Genomic DNA, 15,682 nt, shown 5'->3' with positions numbered 1-15,682 from the left:
AGGGTGTTCAAGGACTTCTTAGATCAGTTCGTCATTGTCTTCATCGATGGAATTCTAGTATACTCCAGTTCAGAGGTAGAGCAAGAGTAACATCTTTGACAGGTTTTACAGAGGTTAAGGGAGCATAAGTTGTACACCAAGTTTACGAAGTGTGAGTTTTGGTTGCCAGAGGTGACTTTCCTTGGGCATCTAGTTGGCGCAGAAGGGATTAAGGTGGATCCATCCAAAGTGGAAGCAGTTAGAGATTGGCCGAGGCCAAGAAACGCCTCGAGCGGAGGTGCAGAGTTTCCTTGGGTTGGTAGGTTATTATAGGCTGTTTGTGGAGGGATTCTCAAAGATCGCTTCACCAATGACAGAGTTGACAAGAAAGAATCAGAGGTTTGCTTGGTCAGAGAAGTGTGAGAACAATTTCCAAGAGTTGAAGAGACGACTTATCTCCGCACCTGTGTTGAATCTTCCTTCGGAGGAAGGAAAGTTTGTGGTTTACTGTGATGCATCGAGGATGGGTTTAGGCTACGCGCTGATGTAGAATGAGATAGTTATAACCTATGCATCCTGGCAGCTGAAGGAGTATGAGCAGCGGTATCCTACTCATGATTTGGAGCTGGCAGCAGTTGTATTCGCATTGAAGGTTTGGTGGCATTACTTGTATGGGGAGAAGTGCGAGATATACACCGACCATAAGAGTTTGAAATATTTCTTCACTCAGAAGGACCAAATAATGAGACAGAGGCGTTGGTTAGAGCTGGTTAAGGATTATAACTGCGATATCCTTTACAACTTGGGGAAAGCCAACATAGGGGTAGATGCATTGAGTCGGAGGGGCCCAAGACAGTTGTATAGTTCCACCCAGATCTCGAGGGAGTTAGCAGATGAAATGACCAGAGCAAGAATAGAATTGGTGGTGGGCCAGTTAGCTAATATTACCTTGCAGTCGACCCTGCTAGAGAGGATTAAGGAGGGAGAATTGGTGGATGCACAGTTGTAGGAAGTTAGGCAGCATGTTTTAGCGAGGACAGTTTAGGATTATTCCGTCTCTGAGACTGGTATGCTTCGATATCAGGGACGGATTTGTGTTCCAGCAGATGAGGGGATCAGACGAGAGATACTGGATGAGTCTCACACTACGCCATACTTGCTTCATCCGGGTACCACCAAGATGTATTAGGATCTACGGACATTATACTTGTGGCCCGGGATGAAGAAGGATGTGGTAGAGTATGTGTCTAGATGTTTGACATGTCAGTAGGTAAAGGCTGAGCATTAGTAACTAGCGGGATTGCTTCAGCCTTTGGGTATCCCAGAATGGAAGTGGGAGGACATCACGATGGACTTTGTGGGAGGTCTACCCAGAACAGTGGGACTTTGTGATTCGGTGTGGATAATAGTAGACAGATACACCAAGTCAGCTCATTTTCTACCAGTGAAGTCGACCTATACAGTGGAGCAGTATGCAGAGTTGTATGTGAGAGAGATAGTTCGTCTCCATGGGGTTCTAGAGTCTATTATGTCTGATCGAGATCCTATCTTTACCTCTAAGTTTTAGGGAGCTCTGCAGAGAGCTATGGGGACCCAGCTGAATTTTAGCACAACTTTTCATCCTCAGACTGATGGACAGACTGAGAGGATGATTCAGGTATTAGAGGACATGCTTAGGGCGTGTGTGATTGATTTCGAGGGGTCTTGGAGTAAGTATCTACTGTTGATTGAGTTTTCATATAACAACAGCTATCAATCCACGATTGGAGTGGCTCCTTATGAAATGCTATATGGGAGAAAGTGTAGATCACCCATTCATTGGGATGAGATGGGTGAGAGGAGGTACTTAGGGCCAAATATGGCTGAGAAGATTCAACCCAGAATGCTTGCTCGCAGAGTAGACAGAAAATCTACGCTGATCCTAAGCGTATGAATGTGGAGTTCCAGGTTGGGGACCACGTGTTTCTGCGAGTCTCACCATTGAGAGGAGTAAGGAGATTTTGAGTAAAGGGAAAGCTGAGCCCTCGGTTTGTTGGACCTTTCGAGATCCTAGAGAGGATTGGACAAGTGGCTTACAGGTTGGCCTTGCCATCGTCACTGTCAGGAGTTCATGATATATACCATGTCTCCATGTTGCGGAAGTATGTTTTAGATACAACACGTGTGCTGAAGTATGAGGACTTGGAGTTACAGACAGATTTGTCCTGTGAAGAGCGACCAGTCCAGATTTTTGATCGGAAAGACAAAGTTTTACGGAATAAGACAATTCTGTTAGTTAAAATGTTGTGGAGAAACAACAAGGTTGAGGAAGCGACCTAGGAGTTAGAGTCGGCGATGCGGGATCAGTATCTCGAGCTATTCAGGTAAATGTCGAGGACAAAATTCTCAGTAGGAGGGGATAGTTGTAACGACCCAAAATCACCAATATGGCTTAAGGGCCTTAATTAGTGCGCCGGGAAAGCATAATTGTTTTATGTATGAGTTCATTGAATTAATCCATGATTATATGATAAGCATGCTTGTATGACTATATGAATGCAAAAGTGGTTAAATGTTATATCTGTGAGAACCACATTATTATGTGGGTAGATATGCAGTATGCGACTTAAGGCGATCCTAGGGAGCTAGATAGCGGGAAAAGTCACAATAGGGCTTAATATTCGACTTTGGATAAGTCAAGGGTATTTTAGGTATTGGGTAGTTATTTAGACTATCGTTTTATGGAAATAAATATATGCAGATATATTTGAGGTGAGGAGACTTAGTCGGGAATATTGGGGAATTTTACCGTTTTGCCCTCGGGGACGTTTCCAGTACCCCGAGCCTCAGGATTGACTTAACAGACTAAGATTAGAATAAGTTAACGAAAGCAGTAGAACAAAAAGACTCAAACCGACCTTCTCCGCTCTTCTATTCTCCTCTCGTCTCTTTTCTCTCCCAAGAAAACTACAGAAAATCTAAGGGAAATCAACTGGAAAATTCTATGTTTGAGCTGAATTCATGAAGGTTTAGCTTAGTTCAGACTAAGGGTCACTCAACCAAGATTAAGGTAAGAGTTGAGTTGTGTTTTTGGGTGTTGGAACTCTGAGTTTTTTGGCTGAATATTAAGGTGTTTATGATTTTGATGTTTAAGGGCTGAATTGAAGCTGAGTGCTTGGGTTTTATCTTAGAGGTTATCAAGGAAGTAATTCAGCAAAGGAGGTAAGTTTCAAATTGTAGTTTAGGGATTAGAATTTGAGTTTTGCATGACATGGTTTTGGTGTTTTGAGTTGCTGGGTTTCAGAAATCAAAATGGAATTTTAGTAGGTTTTTAAGCTGGATTTCTGTTGGATTATGTTGTTAGAATCATGTTAAAAGTTTTATGATTAATGGTTTTTGCATTAGGGTACTTTGGGATGGTTTTGAATGGGGTTAGGATGCTAGAAATGGTGGATTTTTTGGGCATGAAGGAGAGGGCCACGAAGCAAGAGAGCCACGGAGGCTCGGCCAAGGGACAGCGCCGCGGCGCCATTGGGCAGGGCCGCGACACGTGTCTGCTTGCTGGGGGCCTTGGGCACTGTTTTAGGGCCGGGCCGCGGCTAGGTTTCATGGGTGGCAGCCTTTAGGTTCATTTGTGATCTTTTGGAGATTTTAAGCACGGGAACTTTACCTAAGGTGCTCGGGATCGATTTCACCACCGTGCTTGGTGGAATTCGACGTCCCGGAAGCTAGTATTGTACCCGAAAACCTTTATTTGAAAATTAATGGAATCCATTACCTTGGTTGTGACTAGGTGTTAAAGCTAGGGCTCGGGAAACAGATCGTACTCGAGGAACGTCGCTCGTAATCAGTGAACGAAGAAATTAAAGGTAAGAAAACTGCACCTGGTTGTATATTTGTAATGGGACTAAGGGCTCCCTAATATGTATTCTTGAAAGGATGGTATTATGCCATGTAATCAGTAAACCAACGGCCTAAGAGTGCCAAGGGTTACACTAGCGCACAGGGCGCGGCTTGGCCACTGGTAGCTGAGGACAGCTTATTATGTACTGAGCACGGTTTAAGCGGGCCGGAGTCAGTGGGATAAAAAGAGGGTGCGGCCTAAGTTTTCGCCCTTGACTATTATGTGACTTGATTGTTATTTGTGATTAGTTGTGTCATTGGTTCTGAATAGGTGCTGAGTGGTTAATGTGGAATATTAAGTGTTTGATCATGATTAAAGGATTGATTATCTGTTATTATTGTTTGTGTTGCATATTATGTTTTCTTACTGGGCCTTGGCTCACAGGTGCTATGTGGTGCAGGTAAAGGCAAGGGCAAGCTTGACCAGCCCTGACTTGGAGAGCTCTGTGAGCTAAATGTACATGACCAGCTGCTCTGCCGCCACGGTTAGAGGAATGGCAGGATCAAGAGAACCGGAAGTGTCTATTTTGCCTTAGTATGGCTGATGGTTGTCTCTATTTTGGAGATTCTGTAAACCAACTTTTAAACACTAATTTTTTTGGGATCCCATGTGTAAACTATTTAATTATATAAAATGTATCTTTTGAGACCAAAACCCTTTTTAACCTTAGCACAATCATGGTTAGTGACACGTTTTAACTAAATGACTTGATTAGCAAGTCATGCACCCTTATAAATGCACAGTGTAACGGTCTTGGCTATCCAGGGCGTTAGAGGGGATCCAGTTCTACTTCCATATTGGTGTTGAAGCTTCCTCTGTTTAGCGTTGGATGTAAGCCCTAAAGGTCTGAGTGGGATGCTTCTTAATGTTGGCTAGTTCACTGACCTCCATGTCCAATTTCTACGTGGCTACTAATTGCTTTCAGAAGGCAGATTGCAATCCAAACCAAGACTGGATTGATCCTGTCTTGAGCCTTTTTCACCATTCTTTAGCGGATCCGGCCAAGGTGATAGAAAACACAGGCATTTGCCATCGTCGAAGACATGGGCTACAATCACTAGGTGATTGTAACAGGATATATGGTCTTTAGTGTCGGTGTTTCCAGTGTAGGCATGTATGTCTGGAAACTTGAACCCCCTTGGTAATACGACGTTCAAGATGTGTTTTTCACATGGTTCCTTTTCTTCGTCTTCGGAATTGGAACCTTCACCTTCTTGTTTTTGGACCAAGTGATCTGTGACCATTTTGAGATCGACTAGCTGTTCCATGAATTGCGTGGAAATTCTATCATTGATGGGAACTTTATCGTTTCTTTTGTCGTTAAGGTCATTCCTTAAGTTGCCTCCCTGAGGGCGAATCTTATCTTTACGGGCATGCTCATTTCAGGCATTGAGGCCTTCTCCCAGATCTACGTGGGATGTGTCATCTCCCGAACTAACGACTTCTGGATCCTCCCTGTGTTATGCCCTCGGTGATTCTTGTTCATGGAAGCACTAGGATAAAAACGTCTTCCCTGGGTGTCATGTCCCGGAGGGTTCCGGGGTCTGGTACCCAGCATGCGTTTCCCCTGCGGATTGTTCGGGTGAATCCGTCCTGGGACATGATTCACCCGTTCTTTCCTAGGTTCCTCCTTAGCATTTGGAGCAGGAGGATATAGAGGATTCTTCTTTGGGGGTTTGTTTTTTCTACGGGATCGGTTACTTTTGCCTTTCCTTCATCTTCAATTGTGTTAGAAGGACCGACTCCAGTATGGCTGGATGGTCCTAGAGGAAAAATGGGCGTTGCATGGTTGGGAGCGCCAGTCCTTGTAGGTGGGATAGCTGGCTGAGTTCCTGGGGGAGGAACTGCTGTGGGAACAACTCCATAGCCCTGAGCAGCAACACATGCTTGAAGAGCCAGGCAGGATTCTTGCATCTGGTGATTTGTCTCTTGTTGTTTTGCCATCTTTTCCTCTTGGTCGAGGACCTGTTGTCTTAAACGAACCATATGCGGGTCTTCGACCTTAGGTTCCACATCATCCTCTTCGGGGTTGATGGGATTTTTTGCCTCATGGTCTTCGTACCCCATCTCCATCTTCTTCCTAATATTCTTTGTCGTATTCACTCCCTTCCTCGAAGTGCTAGGAGTCATTGGGCAGGGGCCTGTTATAACATACATCCTCCAGTTGGTCTTGAGGAAGTTGCTGATCTTGCAATGGTTCTCCATTGTCTTGTTGCTGCTATCGAGCAAGATAAAACACAGTATGTCTGGTGTTCACCATCTTCATAGATGACAAAGACTGGTTCAATATTTCTTCTAGCTCTCAATGAAAGCACAAAAATGTTTATCGAGTTTTTCGAAAACTATAAATATATCGAGAAATAAGAGATAGTAAAAATGGAAGGAAATAAACAAGATCAAGGTTTTTTACGTGGTTGGGGAGTTAATGAGCCTTAGTCCACAATTCACTTGTATTGAGCTTTAGAGAGTATATCAATGGAGGTTGTCTGCAAGTTTAGCAGCATTTTTGCATGATTGAAAAGTCACATCCTTGCTACAGTGCACTAATGACCTTATTTGTAGGTGGTCATGTAGCTTGGGCCGGACTAATCTGGGACCAATAAGGATATAAGCATAATTTATCTGTAATGGAGCTATGGTACAAGTGAATAACATGATTACAGGTTGTTTATTCTAGGCCCACTGGGTGGGCTTAAGCGTAGTAGAGCCTTACAACTACCCTTTGTACGTTAATATAGACTGATGCGCGTGGGCTATCAGGGGGATTCTTGGGATAGGATCTATCAGAGTAGTGGCAGTACCAATCCCTAGGAACATTATACGTTCCCTGTGTATCCCTTTTGCAGGTTAGTTGAGGAGACCAACTGTTGGATTTCTCAGGGACAGGCTAGTTGGGGTACGAGTTGTTCTTGTTCTACTAGGACGTATGGTCCGGGTTCATTTACCAAGGTCCGAGTTCATTTACCAAGACAAACATTAGGTAGCGATGACGGGTCAAGGGATGTGTCCTAATAGTGGGTTGAAATACTAGGATGGACCCAGAAGCGCTATCCGGATCCCACATGGCAAGATCTGACCCTTGGATTGGGACATGAACCACAACAATCTACTTCATGGAGGATGTAGGCACTCATGAAGTTGGCCCAGGCCTTCATCTCAGGTCCAGGTTCTTTCTACACTTGGATTATTCGCCAGTCATTAGACCTAAAATGGGTCTGGTCTTTCAGGCCTCTGGTTGTTCAGTGTTCACTGGGACTTGGCCTCTCCTGAGAATTCACGAGGCCCACTTGACAATGCCACGTGTTCTTGGTGAAAAATATGGACAACACTTAGGTTTTATTCAAAATGATGCTAATAGAACTTAAAAGAAAATTGCAAGAAGTTAAGTTTTGTTTAAAATGATGCAAATAGAACTTAAGAAAAGTAGATCACGAATGTTAAGTTCTACATAAAGTCAAGTAGGAAAAACTTAAAAGGATAAGGTTTCATTTAATACAAAGATAACAGAACCTTGTTAAGAATAATATAACATCTGTTTAAAACAAAGCTAACAAAGCCACAATGCAAAGAATACGAGACATAAATAATGAGAATATAACATACTCATATCATGGTTGTCACAATGATTCATTTTAGAGAATGCAAGGTTGTAATGACCTGACTTTCTAACTTTGTTCACTCACGTGTCAACACCTCTATCGTAAAAGTCAACATCTAAAGACGGTCATTAAAGGACTAGTATGAATACTAAAATCTTTGTTTCATAGATTTAAAGCATAAATAAACATCATTGATTAATGTTTTGGGATCCAAAATTGTTAAAAACTGAAATAAGTAGTTAGAATGCATACAAAAGGAATGCTTGACCATCAAGTCATCTCATAAGTTTAAGAGGAAGAAACATAAACATAAACTTAAACTTGGTAAAATGACTCATTGTGGAAGACTTGGAGACCCTGCCAAACCTACATGCCAGTTGATCATAGTATACATACTTGGACGATATCCCTTGCAGCCCACCAGCACCACGACATCTAGAGCTTATTCTTAGCTGCACACAGAGAACTTGAGTGAGCTTAAAAAATATCATAATATATCATCTTAGCTGATATTCTCTATCTTAGACATTCATTCATAACTTAGCAATATACTTAAGAGAAAATCATAGTCAACAAGTAATTGCAATCACATATTTTTAAACATATCTCAAACTATTCCTTGTCATCGAGCAAAACTGGGAGGAGATTAGCCTTAAGAACACTTATTGTACTTGAATGGAAACATCGCTCTTTCCACGATGATGAACCTGTATATTGAGCTTACCCAAAGTACGGTTAGATGGGCACCCACATTTACAAAACCATAGTAAGCACAACACAGCATATTGCACTCATTCATAGCAAGCATGACAAGCATTACACTCATTCTTGGAAAGCAAACATAGCATTGCAGTCATCATAGCAAGCATACACAACATTCCATTCATTTGACCATATAAATCTCATATATAGTCCTATAAACATTTATAATAGAATACCAAGCATGCTAAACTGTTATTTCCACCTATCTTAAGTTATTAAAGTGCAAATTTTCTTACCTCAAGTCCTTAGCACAACAACTTACTTTTCTTTCTTTTGTAAGTGGCAATCACTTTTAATCCTATAATTCCAAAACAGGACACATAACTTAGTTTATGTTCTTACTAAGTCTCATAAGAAAATACTTTAAGGAAATCCTATCCCAAAATCCCATTCCCTTTCATTTGGCTGAAACCCGAGCGCTGAGAGTAAAATGACCAAAATGCCCCTCTTAGGAATCCAAAATAGAATTAGAAAATTTACATTCACAAAACTGATCCATTCTTAATCTAAATCTAAAATCTTACCTAAACTCCAAGTATTTCACAAAAATACAGTTTTCCGAGGCTCGAGCCAAAATTTTGAACCTTTACACTTTTCCCGAGCCATCAAATCATAACTTAACCTTAAAATATTTTCTAAGCCTTTGAAATATTTCCCCAAGCCTTCAAACTTAAAACCCGAGCATAACTCGTGAATTCCAGAGCCCAAGTACCATTTTGGACTCTTGGCCATGCACGCACTTCACGTGCATGGCCCATGACTTAAGCAACAAACAGCCTAAGGCCTAAACTTGGCTCATTCGAGCCTTCGCCTTCCGATCATCATCATCATCACTTGCACCAAGACCATGACCACCCCTATGGCTTATGGCCACTGTTGGGTTTTATGCCCTTATAAAACCATATTTCTGATGTAACACTTTTGATTATCAATAAAGAAGTATAAATTATTTTGTCTATCAATTACATTGCTTGCTTGTTTTATTACATGATTATTTGCTTAATAGAAACAAATATAAAATTATGAACATATAAATCAGTTATAATTATAGTGACTTGGTCATAGTGGCTTATGAATGTAATTATATTTTTAAAAGAATTAGTCCTAGGATTAAAACAGTGCACTTGATTTTTACTATTATGTTAATTGAATGTATTTTTCTCACATTGGACTAGGACTGACACTGATTATTGATAGATAAATAAGTATTGTTATTATCGATTCTAATTATAGTCACAACGTTAATCATAGGTCAATTTGATCTAAATTCTGATTGATAATAATTCTATTAATAATATTAAGAGAATCTTTTGATTTGTTCGTTAAAAGCTCACCCTACCACATAGCCTATACTTACATCTTGGACGTTCATAAGTATAATAGAATGAGAATATGTATCATAGATATGAAATCTATAGCTACTACATGAGAAGTGAAAAGATGACTTCCTTAATAGTTTAGTCCAAATGGTTAAATGATTGAGCGCTCATATATGTGATTAAGCTCACAAATTTATCATTTATAAGGGACTTAGTGGGAGTTAACGATAAAATACAAATGAGAGGTAAAACGGTAATTTATACCCAGCTCATTAGTAAGTCATCGATATAGGATTGATTGACGGTAGTAATTATAACAATGGATAGTGACTTTATGCGAGTAAGATCGTTCAATTCTAAATCTATAGTGCAATCATGAGGAATTAATACATTGTGAGATAATTTATTTAATAAATAAACTTGCGGAAATTTATTGAAGCTTGTATTCATGGATCCATGGTCTCCATGTCGTCTCTTATTAAATCAAGTTTAATAGTCTCAAACAATTGATTTAATTATCAATTATAAATATCATATTGACTATGTCAATTTAATGATATTTACTTGTATTAAGAATTTGAGAATAAAAAAGAGCTTTTGGATAAATTTATTAATGTTGAAAAATTGGTGTCAATATAAATAAATAATATTAAATTAAGTTTCAAATTATAATTAGTTATTTTGAATAACGATTTAATTATTTATTTAATTAAAAGATAAATAAATAAAAAACTTTGAATTGAGGCCCTGTTGGGATTGAATTCACGACAGAGATTGGGGTTGAGTACAAATATGGGGTGCCCAAGGCTCTTGGATTGTTGTTGATTATTTTAATTAATTTAATTAAAATAAATCCCATTAAGTTGCCTATATAAGGAATGCAATGTCTAGGGTTTTAAGAGACTAAAACTATGTTGTTTTATTTTTGGGTAAGTGAAAACCTAGACAATCTAATCTCCTTCTTGGACGCCACTCTTTCTGTCTGTCTGTTTGTCTGTCTGTCTGTCTGTCTGTCTCTCTCTCTCTCTCTCTCTCTCTCTCTCTCTCTCTCTCTCTCTCTCTCTCTCTCTCTCTCTCTCTCTTCCCCTTTGTAATTCTATCTCATGTGTTAAGAGCTAGCCCACCCTTTGTTATACTTGATTTAGAGATAGTTTGAAAGACTTTGGTATAGTCTAAATGGTTTAGATTCTTGACAATTCCTTGCATTCAGAAATGATCAAAGGATAAAAAATCTAAAGGAAGGAGATATTGTTCCGCTACACACTTTGTAAGTATTCTATGTGATTTTTGAGTATTTACATGATAATTCACATGTTAGCTTGTTTTGGTGTTTTCTATTTTATATTTTGTATATGAAAACAGGAAGCATGCATCTAGACAAAGATATTAAGATCCTACAATTAGCCTCAAAGTCAGGTTTATTATCTATTTGTATAAATATGCTTGCTTGTGAATTTGAAATGTTTAGAAAATTGGATGGATGCATGTTGTAGAAGCATGTGTTAGGTTTTATGTGATTTTGCCTAAAATTGATTGTTTTGTTTTAAAAAAATTTGTGTGTGTTTTATTATGTGTATAAACCCTCTAAAAATTATTAAAAATAAGTTTTGATTGAATTTGGTACAAAAAGGTTAAAAAATTGCAATTTTGGGCGTTTTGGCATGCAGGTGGCACTCGCGGTGCGCACCCGTGGCAGCCAGTAAAAAGTACATATATATTTTTGGGTAACCACAAATTTAAAAAATTGATATTTTCTTAAAATTTTAAATTTTGAATTATTTATGGTTAATAATTTAACTTTTTTAGGTTTCATTGTTTTGTGGGATATTTTCTAAACTTAACAATCAAGTTTATTTTAATTAATTATTTTAAATTGATAAATGCTTAAATGTTATTGGTTATTTAGGATTTATTTATTTTTGAAATAAATTTCATAAATGATAACATGCCATATAGAATAATATGCTACGCCCATATAATTAATAATATGTCATGCATCATTACATAAGTCATTTTTGCAATTGGGCTTTGATGATGGGTTTATAGTGATGGCCCATCATTTTAGATAGTGGAAGATAAATAAAACTTTTTCATAATAAGTTAGGTTTTATTAGGGCTCATTGAAAGTGTAAAGGTTTAATTATTCTCTTGTGGGTGATTCCACTTGTGAATGCCTGTTTGTTTTACATGATTAAATGAGCCTAATCAATTTATAACAATTAATAAGACAAATGTTTAAATTTATGTCTTTTGGAACATGCATGGAAGATAGAGAACCTTTGTAGAGGGAACGACATACTAGAACTAACCCTCTTCCGTGCAATCTCAATTGTTATGACTCATTTATCTGAGTTGGACTTAATTGTATTATGTTAATTGTTTTAGTTGGACCTTATAATTAATTATAAACATGTTAATTCTAATTTTTTGAATAAGGTTTCAATCAATAATTTTTAGAATTAATTATAAACTATGGTTTATTGATTATTTTAATAATTTGACAAACCTATATTAGTATTTTTCAAAGAATAAAATGCTAAAAAGTAAAAAATTAAAATAATGAGCTTAAAGTATTATATTCGATCCCATCGTTAATTTAACAATGTTAGAATTTAGTAGGGCCTCATGACGCTTTGATTTTGTCTCCCTATGGAAGGTGTTCATTAGACTCATAACATGGTTAAATTTCTTAGGATAGATGGTCATAGACCAAACTCTTATAAATTCAACCCTACAATGACTATTAGAACTGAGTCTTTGATAATCAAAGCTGTGGGTCAAGCTCATAAGGTAAGAAATAATTGGTTTTTGTTACTATGATCATATAGGAAGGTTGATAATGAAAAGTTATAGACTTTTATCAATTGAGATGTATTTTCTATCTAACTAAGTGATTTTGTGACTCCCGCCTACCGAAACACATGTTTCATGGCTAGTTAAAATACCTTGGAAATAGTTGATAAGTATTTTTAGCCTTTTTTTTATCTATGAACAAGTCTACATGTTATGTTATTTCTGAATTTTTTGTGTGATTATATGTATGTCAAGCAATGCATTAATTTCTTCTTATTGATAATTGTAGCTCTATGCCTTCCAACCCCATTCTCTCTCTATTCTCTAAGGAGTTGCTCACTAATGAGAACTTCATGAAGTGGAAGGCCAACATCAACATTGTGTTGATCGGCAATAACACTAAGTTCGTCATGACCGAGAATGAATCTGACATTCCCGATGAGAATGAAACCGAGTGTGTTCGGGAGAAGTACGAGCGTTGGCATACTGCGAAGAACAAAGCCAAAGCACACATGCTTGTGATCATGTCGGAAACACTGAGGACTAAGTTAGAGAATTTGGACACTGATTTTCACACCATGGACCAACTTAAGGAAATGTTCGGGCATAAATCTAATCAAGCTCGTTTCGAAGCCACCAAGAACTATGTGAATGCTAAGATGGTGTTAGGGATGCATGTTCGTGATCATTTCATCGAGATGATGAACTACTTCTAGGAAGCTGAGTTTCATGGGACCTCCAATGATGAGAAGACTCAAGAGGGCCTCATCCTGAAAAGACTTGCACCTTTTTTCCTTGCGTTCACCACTAACTATTTCCTGAACAAGTTGGAGTACACTATTAAAATAATGCCCTTTCTTGATGGGTCGGGTCTGTCGTAAAATTGACTACCGAGATTGATAACGGGAGTCTTTCTCGGTGGTTTCAGCCGGCCAAGATTGGCCATTTTTCAACCATCTGTGGAGAAATTTCGATGGGCCTAGCCCGCTGAGATAGAGGAATTCTCGACAAGCCTGTTGGAGCCCCCTGAGAAAGAGGAAATCTAGACAGGCTTGTTGAAGCCCACCCAGATAAAGGCAATCTCAACGGGATAGGGTCATTCAGATTGAATATGAGTAGGTTTTTTTTTCCTATTTCCCCCTATTATATTTCATTAATTGTCTCTTATATTTACAGCAAACCTAAACAATTTACTGTTGGGAATAGTGCCATTAAAGAAATGGTAGTTGACAAATGTTTTAAATGAAATAAATAATTTAATTGAATTATTATATATAGACTATGTTAGATATTATATTAATAATATTAAGTAAATGTCAGAAAATTCCATAGTTTATTTATGTGGTCTTAATCTCACATTGGTATGAGAGGATCGAGATTAAGATAATAAACTTAAAATAGTTTGCAGTAAAATAAAGTTATGGAATCTTTTGATTAATTACTGCTAGTACGATCCACTAGTATTATGAATACATGTGACCTAGATCCAGGTTACTCTAGTGTGATAGGACACTTTAGTGGAGGTACTTTAGTGGACTAGAAGTGATTTGTTAATACTTATTTAAACACCATTTCATAGTAATAATCAAACACATAAAATGATGATCATACACACGATGATCTTAATCATGAGGTTGCTATGAACTCCTATATATGTCATTTGATCATTTGATTCACGCGTTAAGATTTGTGAGAATGATCAGGCTAAGAACAATTGTTTTGGGGACTGAATGATGTATATGGCTGGGGACATAGTTTAATAGATATGGAACTGATAAGGTTATGAGTGCTCATGTCGCAAACTTGTTGTGACACAACCTTCACTAGTAAAGTCAATGGTACTCTAGGAACAAGATATAGCTAAAAGGGTAAAATGATAATTTCATTCCCTTTTAATTATGAACCATTAATAGAGGATTAACATTGTATGTAATGATTATATCAATGGACACTTTATTTTTTAATAAAGTACTCAGTAAATATATTTATGTAATTATCAAGAGTTCAATGTCATATTTATAGTGGAGTAATCATGACATTAATAAATATGATTATGCAATCAAGAGCTTTGATTAATAATGTAATCTTTATTGGAACTTGATATTATCGGTCCCCAAGGTGGCTCTATCAACACCATATCAAGGTAAGAGTTGATACAAAGGTATAACTGTAATTTGGGAATTTGAGAAGAATTTTATTCTTTGGGTCAAGTATGCAAATTGGATGATAATTAAGGCTGAACAATTAATTTTGAATTAATTATTAATATTTAAAAATATATTTATTAATTTAAATATATAAATTTTTTAAATTCATATATATATAAATAAATTAATTTTTGAAATTAATTATTTTATTTGAGTGGGAGATAATAAAATTTGTCAGTCAAAAATAGTTTTTAATTTATTTAATTTTAAAAGATGATGATAATGATGATCATTAATTTGAATTTTGAATTTTGTATTTAAAATTTAAATTTTGAAATATGGTTGTCATATTTTCCTTAAAAAGATAAACACCTAATTTTGTGGAAGATTGATTTAATTAAATAATTAAATAAAAGAAAAATACAATATCCCTTAAAAGGATATTGCAGTCCACACATGACACAGTCCAAGGGCTGTGCTATGCGTGTACGACTACACTAATATTTTATCAGTGTTGTTTGTATTTTATTTATTTAGTTAATTAATAATTTAAAAATATATTTTTCACATTTTGTAAGTTAGATATTTACCTAAATCAAATCCTATAATCATTATGATATTATTATTATATTACTATTATTATAAGGTAATATAAATCTCTATATATATGATATAGAAGAAGAAGAGAAATACACACAATACACAATAGTGAAACAACACACTTCAGAATAGTTCTCAGAATTTTTGTTAGACAAAAACTCTTTCTTTCTTCTTCTTCATTCTTGCCATTCTCAGACCATAATCCAAGTTCTCATGTGTTGAGAAATACTTGTGATTCCTAAAATTGCAAACCCATGTTCTCCATGTGCCCACACATATCTTGAGGTATATAGAACACTCCGGAAGATCGTGCATTGAGTGCTTAAAGCTTTGTATAGGAATATCGATAAATATACGAAAAGACTCGAGGACACTTGATAGGCTTGAAGAGGTAAAAATTCATGTTCTTGACTATTCATGTGTTTATAAGTTATATATAAATATATTGTATATTTATATGTATATATGTGGCATGATTAATAATATTGTATGTTAATGTTTCTGGATTTTTTTTTGTTCATATAAACTGTTTATATGAGTGATGAAATATTTTTATTGTTGTTGTTTCAAATAAAAACAATTAGCCCAAACAATGGGCCT

At 36.9% G+C, this 15,682-nt stretch overlaps 1 protein-coding gene across 1 annotated transcript; it reads left to right on the top strand.

Moving 5' to 3' along the window:
- Positions 1-12,628: 12,628 nt before the first annotated feature.
- On the top strand, positions 12,629-13,051 carry LOC133785327 (uncharacterized). The gene has a single exon (XM_062224575.1). The coding sequence runs from the start codon at positions 12,629-12,631 to the stop codon at positions 13,049-13,051; it is 423 nt and encodes a 140-aa protein (XP_062080559.1).
- The last annotated feature ends 2,631 nt before the right edge of the window (positions 13,052-15,682 follow it).

The sequence above is a fragment of the Humulus lupulus genome, chromosome 6 (genome assembly GCF_963169125.1).
Source record: "Humulus lupulus chromosome 6, drHumLupu1.1, whole genome shotgun sequence".
Taxonomy (NCBI): Eukaryota; Viridiplantae; Streptophyta; class Magnoliopsida; order Rosales; family Cannabaceae; genus Humulus; species Humulus lupulus.
The sequence above is the reverse complement of the archived record's forward strand: the minus strand, read 5'-3'. Positions and strand labels throughout refer to the sequence as shown.

Bases quoted from the DNA above. Each gene is read 5' to 3' on its own strand.
- LOC133785327 (XM_062224575.1), top strand. From the start codon at position 12,629: ATGCCTTCCAACCCCATTCTCTCTCTATTCTCTAAGGAGTTGCTCACT.